Source organism: Ursus americanus, chromosome 27 (assembly GCF_024610735.1).
Source record: "Ursus americanus isolate L20-20 chromosome 27, mUrsAme1.1.p, whole genome shotgun sequence".
In the NCBI taxonomy this organism is placed as follows: Eukaryota; Metazoa; Chordata; class Mammalia; order Carnivora; family Ursidae; genus Ursus; species Ursus americanus.
In genome coordinates, this window is record NC_142153.1 from 5,377,164 (window position 1) to 5,398,387 (window position 21,224).

Here is a 21,224-nt window from a genome sequence, read left to right on the forward strand (position 1 = left end):
CCTATGGGACACTGCAAAGGCAGTCCTGAGGGGAAAATACATAGCCATCCAAGCCTCACTTAAAAGAATAGAAAAATCTAAAATGCAGTTTTTATATTCTCACCTCAAGAAGCTGGAACAGCAACAGAAGAACAGGCCTAATCCACACACGAGAAAGCAGTTGATCAAGATTAGAGCAGAGATCAATGAATTAGAAACCAGGAGCACAGTAGAGCAGATAGCAGAACAGGAAGCTGGTTCTTTGAAAGAATTAATAAAATCAACAAACCACTGGCAAGACTTATCCAAAAGAATAGAGAAAGGACCCAAATTAATAAAATTACGAATGAAAAGGGAGAGGTCACAACGAACAGCAACGAAATTGGAAGGATTATTAGAAACTTTTATCAACAGCTTTATGCCAATAAATTAAGCAATCTGGAAGAGATGGAGGCCTTCCTGGAAACCTATAAACTACCAAGACTGAAACAGGAAGAAATTGATTTTTTAAACAGGCCAATTAATTATGAAGAGATTGAAACAGTGATTAAAAACCTTCCAAAAAACAAAACACCAGGGCCTGATGGTTTCCCTGGGGAATTCTACCAAACATTCAAAGAAGAAATAATACCTATTCTCCTAAAGCTATTTTAAAAAATAGAAGCAGGAAAGCTACCAAACTCATTGTATGAGGTCAATATTACCTTGATCCCCAAACCAGGTAAAGACCCCATCAAAAAGAATTACAGACCGATTCCCCTCATGAATATGGACGCCAAAATTCTCAACAAGATCCTGGCTAATAGAATCCAACAGTACATTAAAAGGATTATCCATCATGACCAAGTGGGATTCATCCCTGGGATGCAAGGGTGGTTCAACATTCACAAATCTATCAGTGTGATAGATTATATCAACAAGAAAAAAGCCAAAAATCATATGATTCTCTCAATAGATGCAGAAAAAGCATTTGACAAAATACAGCATCGTTTCCTGATTAAAACCCTTCAGAGTGTAGGGATAGAAGGTACATTCCTCAATATCATAAAAACCATCTATGAAAAGCCTACAGCAAATATCATTCTCAATGGGGAAAAGCTGGAGGCCTTTCCCTTAAGATCAGGAACGACAAGGATGCCCACTCTCACCACTATTTTTCAACATAGTACTAGAAGTCCTTGCAACAGCAATCAGACAACAAAAAGCTTTAAAAGGTATCCAAATCAGCAAAGAAGAAGTCAAACTGTCTCTCTTCGCAGATGACATGATACTCTATATGGAAAACCCAAAAGAATCCACCCCCAAACTACTAGAAGTTATAGAGCAATTCAGTAATGTGGCGGGATACAAAATCAATGCTCAGAAATCAGTTGCATTTCTATACACGAACAATGAGACTGAAGAAAGAGAAATTAGGGAATCCGTTCCCATTTACAATAGCACCAGAAATCATACGTTGTCTTGGAATTAACTTAACCAGAGACGTAAAGGATCTATATTTTAGAAACTACAAATCACTCTTGAAAGACATTGAAGAAGACACAAAAAGATGGAAAAATATTCCATGCTCATGGATCGGAAGAATTAACATAGTTAAAATGTCCATGCTACCCAGAGCAATCTACACTTTCAATGCCATCCCGATCAAAATACCAATGACATTTTTCAAAGAACTGGAACAAACAGCCCTTAAATTTGTGTGGAACCAGAAAAGGCCACGAATCGCCAAGGAAGTGTTGAAAAGGAAAAACAAAGCTGGGGGCATCACAATGCCGGATTTCAAGTTGTACTACAAAGCTGTGATCACAAAGACAGCATGGTACTGGCACAAAAACAGACACATAGACCAATGGAACAGAATAGAGAACCCAGAAATGGACCCTCGGCTCGTTAGGCAACTAATCTTTGATAAAGCAGGAAAAAACATCCAGTGGAAAAAAGTCTCTTCAATAAATGGTGCTGGGAAAATTGGACAGCTACATGTAAAAGAATGAAACTTGACCACTATCTCACACCATACACAAAGACAAACTCCAAATGGATGAAAGACTTCGATGTGAGACAGGAATCCATCAAAATCATAGAGGAGAACATAGGCAGCAACCTCTACGATATCGGCCACAGCAACCTTTTTCGTGACACATCTCCAAAGGCAAGAGAAACAAAAGATAAAATGAACTTGTGGGACTTCATCAAGATAAAAAGCTTCTGCACAGCCAAGGAAACAGTGAAAAAAACGAAGAGGCAGCCCACGGAATGAAGAATATATTTGCAAATGACACTGCAGATAAAAGACTGGTATCCAAGATCTACAAATAACTTTTCAAACTCAGTGCACAAGAAACAAATAAACGAATCATAAAATGGGCAGAAGATATGAACAGACACTTTCCCAATGAAGACATACAAATGGCTAACTGACACATGAAAAAATGTTCAAAATCATTAGCCATCAGGGAAATTCAAATCAAAACTACCCTGAGATACCACCTTATGCCAGTTAGAATGGCAAAAATTGGCAAGGCAGGAAACAACAAATGTTGGAGAGGATGTGGAGAAAGGGGATCCCTCCTACATTGTTGGTGGGAATGCAGGTTAGTACAGCCACTCTGGAAAACAGTGTGGAGGTCCCTTAAAAAGTTAAAAATTGAGCTACCCTATGATCCAGCCATTGCACTACTGGGTATTTACCCTAAAGATACAGACGTAGTGAAGAGAAGGGCCACATGCAACCCAGTGTTCATAGCAGCATTGTCCACAATAGCTAAATCGTGGAAGGAGCCGAGATGCCCTTCAACAGATGACTGGATTAAGAAGATGTGGTCCATATATACAATGGAATATTACTCAGCTATCAAAAAGAACGAATTCTCAACATTTGCTGCAACATGGACGGCACTGGAAGAGATAATGCCAAGTGAAATAAGTCAAGCAGAGAAAGACAATTCTCATATGGTTTCTCTCATCTATGGAACATAAGAACTAGGAAGATCGGTAGGAGAAGAAAGGGATAAAGAAAGGGGGGTAATCAGAAGGGGGAATGAAGCATGAGAGACGATGGACTCTGAGAAACAAACTGAGGGCCTCAGAGGGGAGGGGGTGGGGGAATGGGATAGACTGGTGATGGGTAGTAAGGAGGGCACGTATTGCATGGTGCACTGGGTGTTATACGCAACTAACGAATCATCGAACTTTACATCAAAAACCAGGGATGTGTACTGTATGGTGACTAACATAATATAATAAAAAAATATTAAAAAAAAAGAAAGAACCAGAAAGAAATATGAGAGTTGACACTGTAACAGAAATGAAGAATGCCTTTGATGGGCTTACTAGTACACTAGACACGGCTGAGGAAAGAATCTCTGAGCTTGAGGATATGTCAACAGGAATCCCCAAAACTGAAAATTAAAGAGAATGAAGACCGAAAGAAACAGAATAGAATATTCAAGGAGTGTGGGACAGTTACAGAGGTGTTAACATATGCATAATAGGATTACCAGAAGGAGAAGACAGAGAGAAAGGAACAGATGAAATATTCGAAACAATAGTGACTGAAAATTTCCCTATATCAATGGTAGACACCAACCCATGGGTCCAGGAAGCTCAGAGAGTAGCAAGTAGGATAAATGCCCCCAAGAAATTATACCTAGGCATATCATTCTCAAACTATAGAAAATCAGAGATAAAAAATACCTGAAAGAAGCCAGAAGAAAAAAACTTATAGAGGAACAAAGATAAGAATTACATCCATCTTCTCCTCAGAAATCATGCAGTTGAGAGTGGAGTGAAATATTTCAAGTGAGGGGGAAAAAATCCACCAACCTAGAATTACATACCCTGGGAAATTATTCTTCAGAAGTGAAAGAGAAATAAAGACTGTCTCAGATGAACAAAAATTGAGAGAGTTTGTTGCCAGAGAAATACCTTGACTTGTAAGAAATGTTAAGAGAAATTCTTTAGAGAGAAGAAAGATAATGTAGCTCAGAAACTCAAAGGAAGGGTTAAGTAAAGGTAAAAGTACTTGTTTTTCTTATTCTCAATTGATCTGAAGATAACAGTTTGTTCAAAATAGTACTAACAGTGTATCAATTATTCAATCGTGTATGTTAATATATATTATATATACATATAAAGTTACCTAAATATAGTTTAATATATAAACATATCTCAACAAATTAAAAAGAATATAAATAATACAACATCTGCTCTCAGCCCATAATTGAATAAAACTCTACACACACACACACACACACACACACACACACACACAGCTATCTATGTGTATATGAAGGTATGCATATGTATGTATGTATATATAGTTGACCTTTGAACAACATGGGTTTGAACTGTGTCCATGTATATGCAGGTCTCTTTCAATAAATACGGTACAGTACTATAAATACATTTCTTTATGAGTTTCTTAACATTTTCTTTTCTCTAGCTTACTTTATTGTAAAAATACACTATATATTACATATAACATGCAAAATATGTGTTAATAGGCTTGCAATCAACAGTACTATTAGTAGTAAAGCTTTTGTGGAGTCAGAAATTATATACAGAGTTTTGACTGGGGGGTCAGCATCCCAATCCCCACAGTGTTGAAGAGTCAACTATGTATGTATTTTATACATTTTATATTATATATTTTATATATATATATATATCGTCATGTATGCCTGTATTAAGTGAAATGAATGACAGCAGTGATACAGGGGATGGGAGCGAGAAATGAGGATCTTTTTTAATTTTAAGGACACATGCTGTCTGTTAAATGGTATAGTATTTTTTGAAAGTGGACATGGATTAGCTGTATAAGTATATATTGCAAAGTCTAGCGCAACCATTAAAAACAGTTTAAAAAAAGTATAATCAATATGCTAAGAGAGAAGATGAAATCATATAAAATGCTCAATTAAAAGGCAAAAAAAAAAGTGGAAGACAAAAATAGGAAAGAACAAGGCCAACAAATAGGAAAGAGTAACAAAAATGGTAGATATTAATCGTCCTATATCAGTAATCATGTTGAATGTCAGTGGTCTAAATGCACCTATTAGGACTGTCAGACTGGATCAAAAAACAAGACCCAAATGTATGTTGCCATAAGAAATTCACTTTAAATATGAAGACACATTCAGGTTAAAAGTAAATGGAAGGAGGAAAATATACCATGCTAATATTAATCAAAGGAAAACAGGAGTCGCTGTATTAATTTTAGAACAGACACAGCAAGCAGAAAATCAGTAAGAACATAGTTGAATTCACTAAACCCATCAAATCACCTGGATATAACTGACATCTGTGGAGTACTTCATCTAACAGTAGCAGAATTCACATCCTTTTCAAGCTCATATGGAACATTCAGCAAAATATGCTATATTTTAGAACATAAAACACACCTAAACACATTTGAAAAAAATAAAGCTACTACTCTCAGAGCACAATGGAATTAAACTAGAAATCCATAACAGAAAGATTATTAGAAGATCCCAGAACACAAGGAGATTAAACAACACTTCTAAATAACACATGGATCAAAGGAGAAATTTTTAAGTAATTTAAACTAAATTAAAATGAAAGCAAATCAAAATTAATGGGTTGCAGCAAAAGCAGTGCTTAGAAATTTATAGTACTGAATGAGTTCAAGCCCCCATTGGGCTCCGCTCTGGGCATGGAGCCTACTTTAAAAACCAAACCAAACCAAACCTGTGGCATCCCCCAAGACAGTCCACATGTGCTTGCCAAGGGCCCGAGTGACAGTAGCGGGTTGAGGGGAAAGGGAGACCTGTCTCCTGCTGGTGACAAAACTTTGGCATCTGTTTCGTCAGTAAAACGGGAGCAACGATGCCTAGTGGCAGGGTGGGTGTGAGAACTAACGGTGAGAGACGCGTTTGTGGTCTGTCGTGTGGGAGTGGACACGGCTGCCCGAACTGGTAGCTAGTATTAGTAGCAGTGCTAGTAATGAAAATGAAAATAGAGAAAAAATAGAAGAGAAAAAAAGAACTGGGTTTTTGTGTCCACTTGTGATATTTTAGTACTTCTTTAAAACATTAATAAGTCACATACCCATTAAGGGGGGGCTCCTGTCAAAACCACAGTGACAAGTGTTGGCCAGGGTGTGGAGAACCGGGAGCCCTCGTGTGCTGTTGGGGGGCCTATAAACTGGTGCGGCTGCTGTGGAACACGGTCTGGAGGGTCCTCCAGCAGTCTTCTTCCTTCTGAGTGTGTACCCAGAAGAAGTGCAGGCGGGGTGCAGGGGCAGCCGTACGCCCGTGTGCACTGCAGCGTTGTTCACCGGAGCCGGGGGGTGGGAGCGACCGGCGTGAGCTGGCAGCGGGATGGACGGCGATGTGGGCCATGCGTCCAGTGGGGTGTGCAGCCTTGAAGGGGGGGAGATTCTGACTCGTTCTCCCACGTGGATGAACCCTGAAGACGTGACGCAGAGTGACATAAGCCCGTCACACAAAGACGAATATTGAGTCATTCTACTCTGTGAAGTACCCGGAGTAGTCAAATCTGTAGCAACAGAAACTCGGATGGTGGTGAGCCGTGGGGGGGGGGGGGGGGGGGGTTGGGGAACACCGGGCAAAGGGACCTACTGTTCCGTGGGTGTAAAGTTTCGGATTTGCAAGGTGAGAGAGTCCTAGAGATCGGTGTCACGGCAGTGTCAGCTGCTGGACCGTACACTTAGAAATGGTGGAAGCAGTCAATTTCATGGGGTATTTCACCACAATAAAACAAAGTCATCATTTCGATCGTGTGGGCGATCTACAAATACGGTCCGGTGGGCCTTCCTCTAGCCCGGGGAGCCACCGCCCGCTGTGCACAGTGCAGACGACGTCTGTGTCACCACCTCTTTTTCCCTCCCAGTAACGCCATCGGTCCCCTGGTAGCCCTGTGGCTGATTTACGAGCAAGGCGCCGTCCTGCAAGAGGCAGCGACCCCCGTCTGGCTGCTGTTTTATGGAGGAGTCGGAATCTGTACCGGTCTCTGGGTCTGGGGAAGGAGAGTGATCCAAACCATGGGGAAAGACCTCACGCCCATCACGCCGTCCAGGTAAGTCAAGCGCCAGCAGGGTGGGCAGGGCTGTCCTCCGGGGCCTGCCGCAGCACCCAGCTTGGAATGTCTGAAGTGCTCCCCTGCGGCCCCTCTGCCCGCACGCCCTCAGCATGGCCACCGGGCTGCTGGGGCCCAGTGGGGAGAGGGCTCGCCGCCCGTTGTCACCCTCTGGCCTGCGCAGCCGGCCCATCCCCAGTGGCACCGAGTAAGGGAGACAAAGTGAGAGGCTGGGAGTGTAGGAGGAAGAGAGGCTGAAGCAGAGCAGGGGGAAGAGGAAAAGAAGCCCTGGTCCAGGCCCCCTGGTGGTCTTACCCTGTGGGAGGCCCAGAGGGCAAGTGGGGCCGGAGGGGATGCAAACTGCACTAGGCGCAGGGTCCGCGTTTCCTGAAAATTCTCTGCCACACCAGCTTCACCTGCTGGATGGAAGCAGCTCTCTGGGGCTGCCCTTGGAGGTTACCCCGGGCGTGCTTCCTGGAGCTCCGCAGATGGGGAGCGGGGCCCTGCCACCCTCCCACATGGTCTCTCACTGGTCCTTCTGTTGTGTATTCTCCACATATATTCGGGATTAAGTACAAACTGACAGGAGAACTTTGAGAATACAACTAAACTTGGAACCACCTATTGTAAGAAGTCTTTTCTCCCCTTAAAACCCACTGTAATGAAAGATTGATTTGAAGAAAAATGAGCAATCTGAGGAAAAATTCACTTCTTTTGCAAGAAGTACACATTTTAAAAACGGGAGTACTTTTTTTCTCTGCCACTTTAGAAGTGACTAATTTAGCATTTTTTACACAGCAGGAATTTCTGACCCAGTTACGACAGTGTGTGCTTTTTGAAAACATATCAGAAAAAGAAGGCTATTTAGGGCTGTAAACAGTATCCTGCACAGTGTCAGTGTGAATTGTTGTCATTATGCAGCAGTTTCTTTTCTGTTAATGTCATCTGGCCCAGTCAGCAGTCCAACAATCGACCCAAAGAATGTTCTGGTGAGACTCTGGCCCCCCTGGGGTGTCAGTAGGGCTGATACAAAGAGCGCCTGTAATGTGTGTCTTGTGCCCCTCCCGCAGCGGCTTCACCATTGAGCTGGCCTCTGCGTTCACAGTGGTGATCGCCTCCAACGTCGGGCTTCCCGTCAGCACCACGCACTGCAAGGTGGGTCCCTCCGTTGGGCTGCTGGGGTCGGCCCACAGTCACCGAGCGAATCAGAGAAAAGCTGGCAGTGCTTGGTGTATGCTCGTTTGTGAAAACGGTCTTCTCGAGGTTTACTGGGTCCGCTGCAGTGTTGTTGGCTGTGGGCGTTGGCTTTTCCCATGCTGTCCTTCTTGGCCTTCCGGGCTCGGCGGCGGGACGCCTTCTGTCGCGCATACTTGGCTTTCTCAACGCATGCACGGCAAGAGCTCTCCCTCCTTCCATGTGTGCTTCACACTTTCCATTTGTCCTGTTTCTCTCTCGTTTCCACAGTGGATTTTGCATTGAAGTCATGTGTCCGCTAACCATATTCATAGGCTCACATGGGGGCATGGCACCCAGTTCCAGCCAGTGCAGGGGACTGGGAGTTGACAGTGGAAGTAGACATAAGCAGAAATCATCTCAATGGAAGCGTAAGACTCGGCTGTTTCAGTTCTTTTTCCTTATATGACTGGCCAAAGTGACTCCATTGCCTTAGAGTAAATTCCAAAAGAGGGGTAATGCTGAATATTGATCATGGCCAAGTGCTCTAAAACTCAGGGCTGTGCAGGAGGGAATTCCTTAGAATGGGGGAATGTTGGAGCTGCAAGGAACTTGAAAGATTGAGAAGAGGAAATGGTCTCGGTGAGTTTCCAGGAGTCCTCCAGGGTCACCCAGGGAGGAGCCAGGACTAGAACCCAGGTCTGCCCAGTATCTGGAGAGATGCTAAAACATACTCAGTGGGCCTCCGAAGTACAAAAATATTCTCCAACTTCGACAAAGCAAAAGGCACTTCCAGATTTTTCCTAGGTTCATTCGTTCATGTCATTCAAGAAAAACTCAATCTGCCTGCTCTGTGTGAGGCACCGTTCATTGTGGGCACCAGGGGACCACAGTGACGAAGACAAGACAGCCGTCCCCATTCACACACAGTTTAAAAATGCCAGCCGGTGTGCTCATTATGAACAAATACCACTACACATGAATGGCTTAGTGCTTCAAATATTAAAATGTCAGGTGGCGTTTATGGGCATATTTAAGTGGCAAATCCAGAGCCTTGTGGCATGGAGAATCAGCCTCATTGGAAAGAGGCTTTTTGTTTCCTTGTTTTTTCCTTTTTTGCTGCAATATAGAGAAAACCCTCAATTTCCACAAATTTCTATTATAAAAATCACTGCCACTTACTGGGTGCTTGGGGAATGCCAAGCATTGTGTTTAGGGCTTCATACATGTGCAATAAATACATCACTTAACCCCACAGCAACCCTGTGAAATTGGTAGTTATTCCCAATTTACAGATGACAAGACTGAGGCCTCCCGAGTTAGGTCACTCTCCCAAGATCATACATTGAGCACGTGCTAGAGCCAGGATTCTGACCTTGACCTCATGCTCTGTGCCTCCTGCTTGTCACAGTGATCCTGGTAACGGTAACCAGTCACAACGAAGACATGCGGGGCAGGTGCTCTCTGCGGGCAGCGTGTTAAGTGCCCCATGAATATGAACCCCTTTAATCCTCCCAAGAACCTTTGGAGGTGAGTGTTAAGGTGATCTCAGTTTGACCAGTGAGGAAACTGAAGATTGAAAGGTTAAGCAACTCACCCAAGCTCACACGACCAGGGAGGGGCCCAGCGGAGGTCCCACAGCGGCAGGGCGCCCGCCCTGCTCTCCCACGCCCTGCCCCGCGTGCCTGGCAGGTACAAAGAAGGAAGGCAGGAAAAGTGCGTGGAGCTCCTGCCATCCATCACTGTTCCTGTTCTGATTCCAGTGATGTAAAAGTTACAAGGGAAGCACGCGTTCATTGAAATATTTCAAACAGTAGAAAACTCTGTGGAATGAAAAGTGATCTTCTTCTGCCTTACTAAACATCAGCTTCAGTTCACTGGTGTGTGGGAGCAGAGAGGAAATACCGCTTGCTAAATATATTTTTCTCCCAAAGAAATAGGCTTTGAACTTTTCTGCAGGCATGAAGTGTCTTTGGGGCTGCTTTTAAGTAAATGTTACTGTCTTCTTAATGATTAACGCTGCACATAAGCAAGCCTAGTGAAGGCCACCTCTTTCCCACCAGTTGAAAGTCTCTTGAAAAACCAAGTTTGGTTTTCCTGGGCTGTTACCTAACGCTGTCAGCGGGCTAACCTATACGAATGTATGAAGTGTTGTAACTGACAATACGTCTTTTGCTAATAACACTTAATTTTATAATACTACTTATAGAAATAGATGAACAGTATTAAGTGCCCATAAAAACCTACACTCTTAAGTCATTTCCCCAGTATTTATATTTATACTATAATGAGGAAGTGCTCCTAAGGGATTTATATCCAGTTTGCACAGGACCTTAATGAATAAATGTGTATGTCATCATTATCCTAAAATATCTATACAAGTCATGTGATGGGTTTTGCTTCCTTAGAGCTGGTGAAAAGTAGAGTTAGGATAGCTTGTTGGAGACTTAAAATAAGTCTCCTTAACACGAGGCCACAGTCGATGTCAGCTATCAGATAGACAGGAGCCAGACCTCAACTCGGATTCTCATCAGTCTGGCCAGTGTCACTGTTGGACTGACAAAGCCCAGAGCTAGTCGCTGCAGTAGCTTAAGTCAGGGTCCTGGCTTTCCAGACCTCACCATGGAGCGCGGAGCCTGGGCGGGGAGGCGCTGGGAAGAGCTTGCCGCTGCCCGCCCTCCTGCAGCACCAGCTCTACCAGCCGTACCCCCGCCCGGCAGGTGCAGGTGGAAATATGAGAGATACGGCGCGGCATTAGGAACATGGCCCCATGTGAGTGACACCATGATTCTGGAAACATTCAAAGGGTGCTGACATCTGCATAAAGGCATAACTGAATGCCATTGTGTTTTCAGGAATCATCACACCACCTGCTTGATTTTTCCAGCTTTCTGCCTCCTGTCCTGTCTGCGTGTTAGGTTTCTTGCTTAGAGCCACCTTCCACAGAAAGGGGGCAAAAGTTGGGAACTTGGCAGGAAAGATGGAGACTATTGCTGAAAATAAGCTTTTGAATGTATCTGGGTACATTTTATTCATTCGTGCTTTTTTCTAAGTGTACATAGCTAAGGGCATAGTTTAAACTTTATTGTACCCCATTTAAAACACTTATAAACCTCCATTAGGTGATACAGACGGTAGCCGAATATATAATTTAAAAAAGGATAGTAAGAAAAATCCTACTATGCATAATAGTATACTATGTGAGTATAATCCTATATTTCAGAAGGCACGAGTAAGGCAAGTTTTGCTTTCTGTCAGTCCTTCAGTGTTACACATTTTTGTAGTTTACATCTGAGGGTTCAGTTCATTAGATATTTTCCTGGGACACTACCTCTGGTTAAAGGTAAAGGCCTTACTTAAAAAAATAGAAAGAACTCTTGAAAATAAAAGTATCCGCAGATGTATGGTCCAGTAACTTTAACCATCTTCCTTTCTGTGGCCTGGATCTGCTCTGGTCTTCAGCCGTCACTGCAGCAGACAGTGGCCACTATGGGACACATCTGTGAGCTTTCTAACAGATTCAGAGTGGGGTTCCAAAACGTCTTAATTGCATGTGGGGGTGGTTTCAGATGATTCTTCTTTGTGAATTGCCCACGTCGCTCATCTGTACTGATGACATACATGATTACTCAACCAGCCTGTGGATTTGGAAGCACTTTTAGGAAACACTCCTGACTTTAAAAGTTAGTATTATAATTTCTAATTTAATTTTCTAACTCTTGCTCTTTGGTTCCCCTGCTCCTCGATCATTCTATTGCTCTTGGGGCCTACGATGGCCTTAATCTGGAAGCACATTTAGCTAAGACGGAGGTTACAGCACAGCATGAATCATACAAACAAAAGACATAGTCAGTAGTGAAGACATACTACTCTGGGTCCCTCGTGACCCAAATAACATAACAACTAAAAAGATAAGGCAAAAACCACTAGGACTCAAAAATTAATGTCGTGTGTGACAGAGGAAGAAGACAAAAAGTATCTAAGAATATAAAAGATTTGGGGTGCCTGGGTGGCTCAGTCGGTTGAGGGTCTGCCTTCAGCTCAGGTCATGATCTCAGGGTCCTGGGATCGAGCCCCACATCGGGCTCCCTGCTCAGCGGAGAGCCCGCTTCTCTCCCTCTGCCTGCTGCTCCCCTTGGTTGTGTTCTCTGTCTTTCTCTGTCAAATGAATGAATAAAATCTTTTAAGATAAATAAATAGATAAATAAATTTTAAAGAAAAACATAAAAGATCTGAATAATAGATTTAAAGTGGTATAATTAATAAATATATATCAAAGTTTTACCCTGCTAATCATACGTGACTTTTTGTCAGGTATCATCAAGGATTTATCAAAATTAATCATAAATTCAGAAGGCCATGATAAAAATCACTTTAAAATGTATAAATTAAGAACAGAAGTTGTGCTAAATACACTAATCACAGTGAAATAAAGTATAAATTAAGTATGTGTTGAAAAAGGGAGTAGCCCTTGGATAGTTTTAAATGCTGTTTTTAAGTAACAGTTGAATCAGGCAGTTTAAAAATTATGATAGCTTTCTTTAAAAAAAAAAAGTGTGTGTGTCTATGTGTGTGTGGTTATACATGGAAAACCCTTTGGCAGCCAGTTATACTCAGTTGAAAAGTCCTATCTTTAAATGGTTTAATTGAACATAGGGAAAATAAAAGAGCTAGACATTCAAATTAGGATTTTATAAAAATTTTTATTTTTCTGAGCAAACTAAGAAAGGTATAATAATTATAATAGCAAAATAAATTTAAAAAAATACTGAAGGGGAGGGAGAGAGAAAAGTGGTTACTAATAAAAGAATATCAAATCACATCAGGGAAAAAAGAAAGGGAATTAAGTTAGGAGAAAGACATTTTAACAACAGATAGAGAAGGGCATTTTTAAGTTATATAAGAAACCATGAAGCTGTGTGCTAAGGAATTTGAAAACTTTTGTAAAATGAATTATTTTCTGCAGAAACTGTACATGACAAATAAATATTGACAAGTAGGAAAAAATGGAAAATCTGACCAGAGCCAGAGGAAGAAATTAAGGACATTCTCCAAAAACAATTCTTCTCATCTGAAAAAGCAAAAAGGAGGGGGCACAGCTGACTGCAGTTCTAGATGGATTCATTAGATAACCTCTTCCATCTTATTTATTTTTTTAAAAGATTTATTTATTTTTAAAGATTTTATTTATTTGAGAGAGAGCACGAGTAGGGAGGGGCAGAGGAAGAGGGAGAAGCAGACTCCCCACTGAGCGGGGAGCCCAATGCAGGGCTGGATCCCAGGACCCCGGGATCACGACCTGAGCCAAAACGCTTAACTGACTGAGCCACCCAGGCGCCCCGAAGATTCATTTATTCACTTGAGAGAGAGAGCGTGCGTGCACACACGAGAAAACAGGGGCCGAGGGAGGAAGAGAATCTCAAGCAGACTTCCTGCTGGATGCAGAGCCCAACTCAGGGCTTGATCTCACAACCCCAAGATCATGACTTGAGCCAAAACCAAGAGTCGGACGCTCAACCAACTGAGCCATTCAGGCGCCCCATAGCCTCTTCCATTTTAAAATGTTATGTAGACTTTCCACAGTCTAGAAAAAAACAAAATAGAACAGGAAACTCTTCGTTTTGTTCTATAAAGCATATACTGAATAAGCCTAATACCAAAACCTGATTTAAAACATGACAACGAAAGCTGTATTTCCATATGAATATTGGTATAAAGCTTAGGGAGCTAATAAATGACATCAGCGATTTTAGAGCATTTCAGCAGGACCAGACTGATTTTGCATATTAGTAGGAAACAGGCTCTGAACAGGGCTCGGTTTATCCGTGGCCAGCCCTGTGTAGGTGTTGAGTGAATCCCAAGAAGGCTGTTCTGACATCTGCAATATAACGTGGTTTATCAGTCCATGAAACAACAACACGTGATCATCTGCTGGCATATACGCCAAAAGACATTTGATAAACCTCAGCATGTATTTCTAAAGCACTGCTAGAACTCAGTAAAAATGACCAAGCCCACCTTAAAAATACAGAACTCTAGAGCTTGTCAACAATAGCCAGTACGAAAATGTAAAAACAAGAACACCTCCAGAATTGCAGTGAAAAGGTATTTCAGAATAATCCTGATACATGCGACTGCTGTACATGAAAAAGGCACAAAACTTTGCACAGACATGGAAGAAGACGAGCAGGTGAGACAGACTGTGTTACTGGGTGGGAAAACTAAATTTTATAAAGATACGAGTTCCCTCCGGGGTGCCTGGCTGGCTCCATTAATGGAGCGTGCGACTCTTGATCTCCGGGTCATGAGTTCAAGCCCCCACATTGGGTGTAGAGAGTACTTTTGAAATATCTTAAAAGAAAAAGATATTATGTTCCCCGCAGATACAGCCCCAACCAAATTTTTCTTCTGACTTTACGAAAGGAGACCACAGTGAATTTGGTGGGTTAAGTTAACGAGAATATAAAATGATCTAAAAAGAAACGTGACGAGGAGGGACTATTCTTACCAGAAAGAAAGTTGAAAATACACGGAGCCAGGGCAGCAGTGTGGACGGGGGCAGTTTCAGTTGGGAAAGATGACAAAGTTCTGGAGGGATGGTGTTGATGGTTGCAAAACAATGTAAAAATACTTCATGCCACTCAATTGTACACTTAAAAATGGCTAAAATTATTATATACGTATTTTACCACAACAATGAAAAAAAGTCTGATGTTTCTATAAAACAGTCGATAGACCAGAGATAGACCCTGGTATATGGGAATAATACAGTTTGATGATGTTGGGTCAACGACGTCAGATAGCTGGCTGTCAATTGAGAAAAGCAAAATTAAACACACAACTCTGGAAAAATATATCTGATGGCCTAACTAGCATTTTTAAAACATTTTAAAATTTAGAATAAAATAGAATCTTGTTTTAGAAAATTTACAGTAAAATAAAAGTAAATATTTATCAAATATTCAAGGCTGAATCACTGGAGAAGAGTGCAGCATGGTATGGAATTAGAAACTTGAAACAAAGCAAAGTAGTAAATTGAGAAAATCTTTGCATTAAATAAGAGTTGTAATATCTTCATTCAATAAAGACCACGCATAAATAAATAAGGGGACACATTTAGATTCCAATTGGGCAAAATAATATGACAGTTTTATGTATAGTAAAGACTAGAGGGAGTACAATTGCATAAATAAATAAAACTAAGTTCAGCCTTAGAAGTAATTAAAGATATGCAAATTAAAGCAACAGTGGCACATGTTTTTGTTGATTGGTTAGCAAAAAAGAACAATTTGCAGGAGGATTATTACGGTGTGCCCAGATTCACAGATCATGGCTGACCTTGTACATTTTCAGCTGTTTCTAAAGCCCTCTGGCCGCATGTGTTAAGATGCGTTCTTCCTCCAAGCAGCATTCCCTCTGATACGTGGAAGAGAGCTGGTAAATTACCATTTCGCACCCGTTGTAGTAAAGGCGGGATTGCAGAGTCTTTAGCAGAAGGGGAGAGGGAGGTCGATGAGGAGCAGGATATTTTCATAGTATGAAAGTGTTTCTTCATAGATTGTGGCAAAAGGTTAAGAACTGGTGAATTTGGGTAAAGGGTATGTGGAGCTCTTACAACTTTTCTCTAAGTTTCAAATTATTTCAAGATGTTTTTTAAATGCTCCTTTTAAAGTTGTCGAATCACTGTTGTACACCTGAAATTAATATAACCCTGTATGTTAACGATACTGGAATTAAAATAAAACAAAAACAAAAACTAAATAAATGCCCCCTTTAACTAATAATCTATTTCAGGGAATATTACTTTTTTTAAGGCCCAAATATAAGCTATATGAATGAATACGTTAGTCATAGAAGTATTTCTTTTTTTTTTTTTTTAAGATTTTATTTATTTGTCAGAGAAAGAGAGAGCACAAGCAGGGGGGAGTGCGGGAGGGAGAAGCAGACTCACTGCTGAGCAGGGAGCCTGACGCAGGGCTTGATCCCAGGACCCTGGGATCACAACCTGAGCCGAAGGCAGACGCTTAACTGAGCCACCTGGGTGCCCTGGAACTATTTCTAATAGGGAGAAATTGGAAGCAAACTGGAAGTGGTCAAGTTAAGGTGCATCCCCCTAAAGGGTGTGCCATTTTCATGGTAATCCTAAAGCCTGTCAGCACTACGGGAAGATGCCTATACCACAATGTTCATTTTTTAAAAGAAAGGAAATAGTGTGCCCTGTTATTTACAAATAAAAGTATATTGATTAAAAAATACAAGAAAAAAATATAGAAATAGGACAGTAGTGGGGGTGTGGGTAATTGTCCATCCCTCCTGGTACATAAACTTGCTATAATATTATTCTAACTTTATGCTTTTTTAAAAAAAAAAGATTTTATGTATTTGAGAGAGAGAGCACAGGTGGGGGGCTGTGGAGGAGAGCGGCAGGCAGAGGGAGAGGGAGAAGCACACTCCCCACTGAGCAGGGAGCCCAACATGGGGCTTGATCCCAGGACCCTGAGATCATGACCTGAGCCGAAGGCAGACGTTTAACCGACTGAGCCACCGGGGCACCCCTCCTTTATGCTTTTTAAAAAAGTTTTCTAAGAAAGGAAGAAGGTGTGATAAAATGGAAGCTTGAGCGTGTCCTCCCCTAAGGGAATCCAGAACAGCCAAAGGGGCACTAAAGAGGACATGCTCTGGAGAGACAGGGCATAACAGGAGCTAGAGTTTGTGGACCAACAGAAACTAGCTGATCCTTATGCAGTAGAATAATCTCGATTGTCTGTCATGTTTTAGGAACTGCTAAACAGGATTATCAGGTTCATACAGGGTGCTGGGTACAGCCAAAGACCTTAAATGCAGTAATCACACTGAAGGCTCCTCGTACATGTTGGTTAGCTGCTGTCCTGGACATGTGGGTTAATCAGGGCTCGGGCTGACACAACGTTGGATTAACTGCCTTTCCATATGCTACTGTCTTTGCTGCTCCGGTTTGCGTCCATAAGCAATCTAATGTGTTGGATTTTATTTTTTCTGTGGTTAGACCCTGGTTGCTATTTGAACCTCATTGGCCACTGATGGTTCTGGATATTTTTGAGGGTCAGTAGAAACAGAGCCTATTTTATGGAGATCTTAACATTCCAGCTCACCAATGGGCGTTCTGTCAAACTCTGCGCCCCGTCAGAGCCTGAGTGAGGCATGAGATGTTATGGGAATTGTACTTTCTTATGATTTTCATTTTTACGATACTTAAAGCTGAGTCTTTTTTCCTTCTTAAACTTTCACGGGGTCGCCTGGGTGCTTTAGTCAGGTAAGCGTCTGCCTTCTGCTCAAGGTTGTGATCTCCAGGTCCTGGGATCGAGCCCCGCATTGGGCTCCTTGCTCAGCGGAGAGTCTGCTTCTCCCTCTCTCCCTGCTGGTGTGCTCTCTCTCTCTCTCAAATGAATAAATAAAAACTTTTTAAAAAATTAAACTTTCAACAAACCATAAAATGAACTGTGAGTGTTTAGAAAAAGATTTGAATCTGTGTTAACATTCTGGTTTTCAAGTATCCATACCTGTCATTTTTGTGAGACATGAGTGACAGTTCCGATCCAATAGTATTTATGCTCCCTTTTATTTTACTTTGCTGTTTTTTACTTCCCTTCACACTAGCTAAAGTACAGAGACAGCCAGCCAGGCAGCTTGAGATAGAGGAGAAAACCTGTTCAAAATCAAGAGGCCTGAGTTCGAGTCTTCAGGTTGCTGTGATTTGCACCCCCTCCTCATGCCCCTGCATCCTCTCGGGATCTGTTTTGTCCTCTGTAGAATGAATGACGTGTATCGGATATTCCCGAAGGTCTTCTCCAGCTCCAGCACTTACGATGCTGCTGTTCTAAGAGAAGGGTGCATTACTGCCGTTCAAACACACAATTAAAGCAGGCTCGTATGTTGTGGCAAGCGGTATCCCACCTGCAGAATATTTAAGACAAGCTAGCTTATAAGGTGCACAGAGAAGAGGAGACAAGCAATTGATCAACGTTCCGCTCAAACAGAGCAGAATATAGGCGGAAAAGCATGTCGGAACTACATGCTGAGTAGAATAATCCTAAAGTAATTATACCTACAATCTCAATTATTTTAAAAGCTTTTAACAAATTAAGGGGAAAGAATTGGTAATTTTATAATGCAGTTTACTTCTGAGATGAGCCAGTTTACATTGGTTGAATGTAGAGTCCGTGTCTCACCTTTAAATTTGCGGGCTCCGTTTTCACTTTAAAATGTCTGTTCTCCCGCAGGTGGGCTCGGTGGTGGCCGTGGGCTGGATCCGCTCCCGGAAGGCCGTGGACTGGCGCCTCTTCCGGAACATCTTTGTGGCCTGGTTTGTGACTGTCCCCGTGGCCGGGTTGTTCAGTGCTGCTATCATGGCTCTCCTCATGTACGGGATCCTTCCGTACGTGTGACTTGGCTTCTTCCGTCCAGCGCACAAGGGGTAGTCTGGTGTGGGGACGTGTGCACGGCGTGTGGCACACGCCCTGCCCGTGCACGGGCTGTCCCCCCGCCAGCTTCTCCGTGCCCCTTTCCTATGGTTCCAAACCACACCGTTCACCTACACTGTAGCGAGTCACCCTCCAGAGCTAACTTAACTACTGTACATAGTCATGTGCATTAAACTGGTATCGTGGTGACATCACGTGGTGCAGTTACGTATCTGGTGAATATATATTGTATCCATAGACTAGATAGCGTTATTTCAAACATATTCCAGATGGGAGTGGAGATATATTGCCTAGAACTCAATAGTCTACAAATCTGTGTACGTCATGATTTCAGTGGCAAATTTTAAGAACCTTTTAAAAGGAAAGTGTAGATTGGAAGGTGATGTTTTCCCCATTGAATATCCTGTAAGGCTAAGCGAGACTCGGGCCGGCTGGTGCACATTTGGGCAGGTGTGCTCTTGAGTAATACTGGGCTAGGAGTTCACAAGTGCTTTCACTGAGGAATCTGTTCATATACTGTGTATTGATTATGTAAGATATCCTAATTGCTTCTGTAAATACTTAAAACTGTAATTTTTTAATGGTGTGCTTCCCTGTACTTTTTTGATCAGAGAATTTTGGAAAGTACCAAAGAAGCAGGGGAATAGTTTGCCAGTATTATATTTTCATATTGTCTGTCTCCCCTTCTCATTAATCCTACCGTTCACCTGTGCTGGAGGGAGACCGCGGGCGCCGGCCTGCCCCCTGTCAGTGCGGATGCTGAAGCACCAGCCCCCCGCCCCCGCCCCTGCACGTACAGGGCCTACTTCCGGTCCCCGCCCCGCCCCCCCCCTCGCCGCCACATGTCAGATGCTGGCGAACCTCGCAGTGGCCCTGCGTCGTCGTCCGTGTAGAGGACGGACGTGGGTGAGGCTGCGTGATCAAGCGCCACATGCCAAGTCCAGTTTAAATTCTCCCCCTGTTCTCTCCCCGCGGCCTGAAGAACAGAAATCTTGTCTCAAACACAAAGGCGAGTGATAGGACAGTCTCGAAATTCAGGAGCAGGGAGAGCTGGACTATTAGACAATACACTGGATTTGAGGATTTCCTTGAGGCCTTTCCTAAGCCGAACGTCCTGATGCTCTACTGTAGCCCCATTGGATTCTTTGTCGGTAGCGGGAGGGAGGGAGGATGACTAATGTTAGAGCCTGAAACTGTGGAAATGCTGCTAAAATTTTTATATTGACAAACGTTTTCTTGGTACTTCATTGTGATTTTTCATTAATCAACCACATTAAATTTATAATAAAAAAATGCCCCTCGAAAGTTTGCCTCTGGTCTTTTTCTAAATATCCGTATGTGTTTCGTTCAGTTTCCACAGAAATAAAAGCTATATAATTTGTTTACTTCTATTTTTCAGATAACTTTCTTCTTTTACTACGATTACATGTTTGTACACAAAATAGACATGAGCAACAGAAGGAAAAAATGACAGACACACAGAGCCCAAACATCCCCAAGTCCCCGCCGTTGGCACGCACGCCCGTGCCCGCGCCCGTTGATTCTTCCGCGAAGAACGGACAGAGGGTGCGTCCCGGGCCGGGTTTTGGTTAAAAGATGTATCCCACTTCCGGGCTCGGCGTCTCCCTCTTGACTCTGCGCGTAGCCTCTTGAAGGGAGTGGGGGCGGGGGGCAGCCGGGTCCAGGGCTAAGGACCCAGCCGAGAAGCGCACGTCCTCTTTCTTCTCGGCTCGAGCAGCCCCCGCGCACCTGCTTGGAGTCCAGAAGCCAACTCCTCCAGCCTCCGCAGCAGGGCTCGCCAGCTCCATCTCCTTCTGGAGCCGGGAAGGTAACAGGGACGCTGACCACGTGTGAAAAGTTCGTGTCTCCACGAAGAAATTTGCTTTCTCTGATTTTTAAAATGGCATTCTAGGCCTTTGCTTTCCCCGCTTCTGGTAAAAGCAGATTCAAGAGAAAGTTCGCTTTCCTCAGTGTGTAAGAGCAGTAACAGCAAAACCGTGGCAGCTGGAGGCGGCGCCCTGGGAGAGGGGCCGCGGGAGCCGGGGCGGGGAGCCCAAGGGGGCAGAGGTCACGCGTGCACGGCCGCCGAGTGCCCGCAGCCGCATCACGTCACCGGCAGTGAGGAGAGAAGCCGTGCCCGCGCCCCCTCCCCGGCCTGGTACCCGACCGAGATGCCGGCGCCCCGTCCCTTCCCGCAGGGGGGCGGGGAGGTGAGCTCTGGCGGAGGAGGGCCACCTGGGGGCAAGCGGACGCTGGGAGGGCCCCCTGCCCCGGCCGCGGAGGGCCTTTCAGCTGAGTCCGGCAGCGGCAGCCTCTTCCTCTGAAAACGCCAACGCGCCTCGGACCAGGGCGGCTCCGACGACCCCGGGATTTTGTCGCCAGCTCACCGCCTGCAGAGGAGAGCGGAGTGGGGCTCAGGGGAGCGCCCTGGAGGCCCTGCCTTCCCTGCGTCCGGGCTCCTCTCGGAGGGACAGTCCGCCCGGAGGACAGGCCACAGCTCCCGAAGGAGCGTGAGCTCCCAAGACAGTGTTCTTTTACTTCGTTTCCTGCCTT

At 43.6% G+C, this 21,224-nt stretch overlaps 1 protein-coding gene across 4 annotated transcripts in view; it reads left to right on the forward strand.

Moving 5' to 3' along the window:
* SLC20A2 (solute carrier family 20 member 2) overlaps positions 1-19,995 on the forward strand; it is a 104,558-nt gene extending 84,563 nt beyond the window's left edge. For all 4 annotated transcript variants that reach the window (XM_045779197.2, XM_045779198.2, XM_045779189.2 and 1 more), the window contains 3 exons: positions 6,853-7,038; positions 8,109-8,193; positions 18,471-19,995. In XM_045779197.2, the coding sequence (XP_045635153.1) occupies positions 6,853-7,038; positions 8,109-8,193; positions 18,471-18,635 (436 nt within the window). In that variant the 3' untranslated portion in view covers positions 18,636-19,995. The remainder of the gene's footprint in view (positions 1-6,852; positions 7,039-8,108; positions 8,194-18,470) is intronic.
* Positions 19,996-21,224: the final 1,229 nt, after the last annotated feature.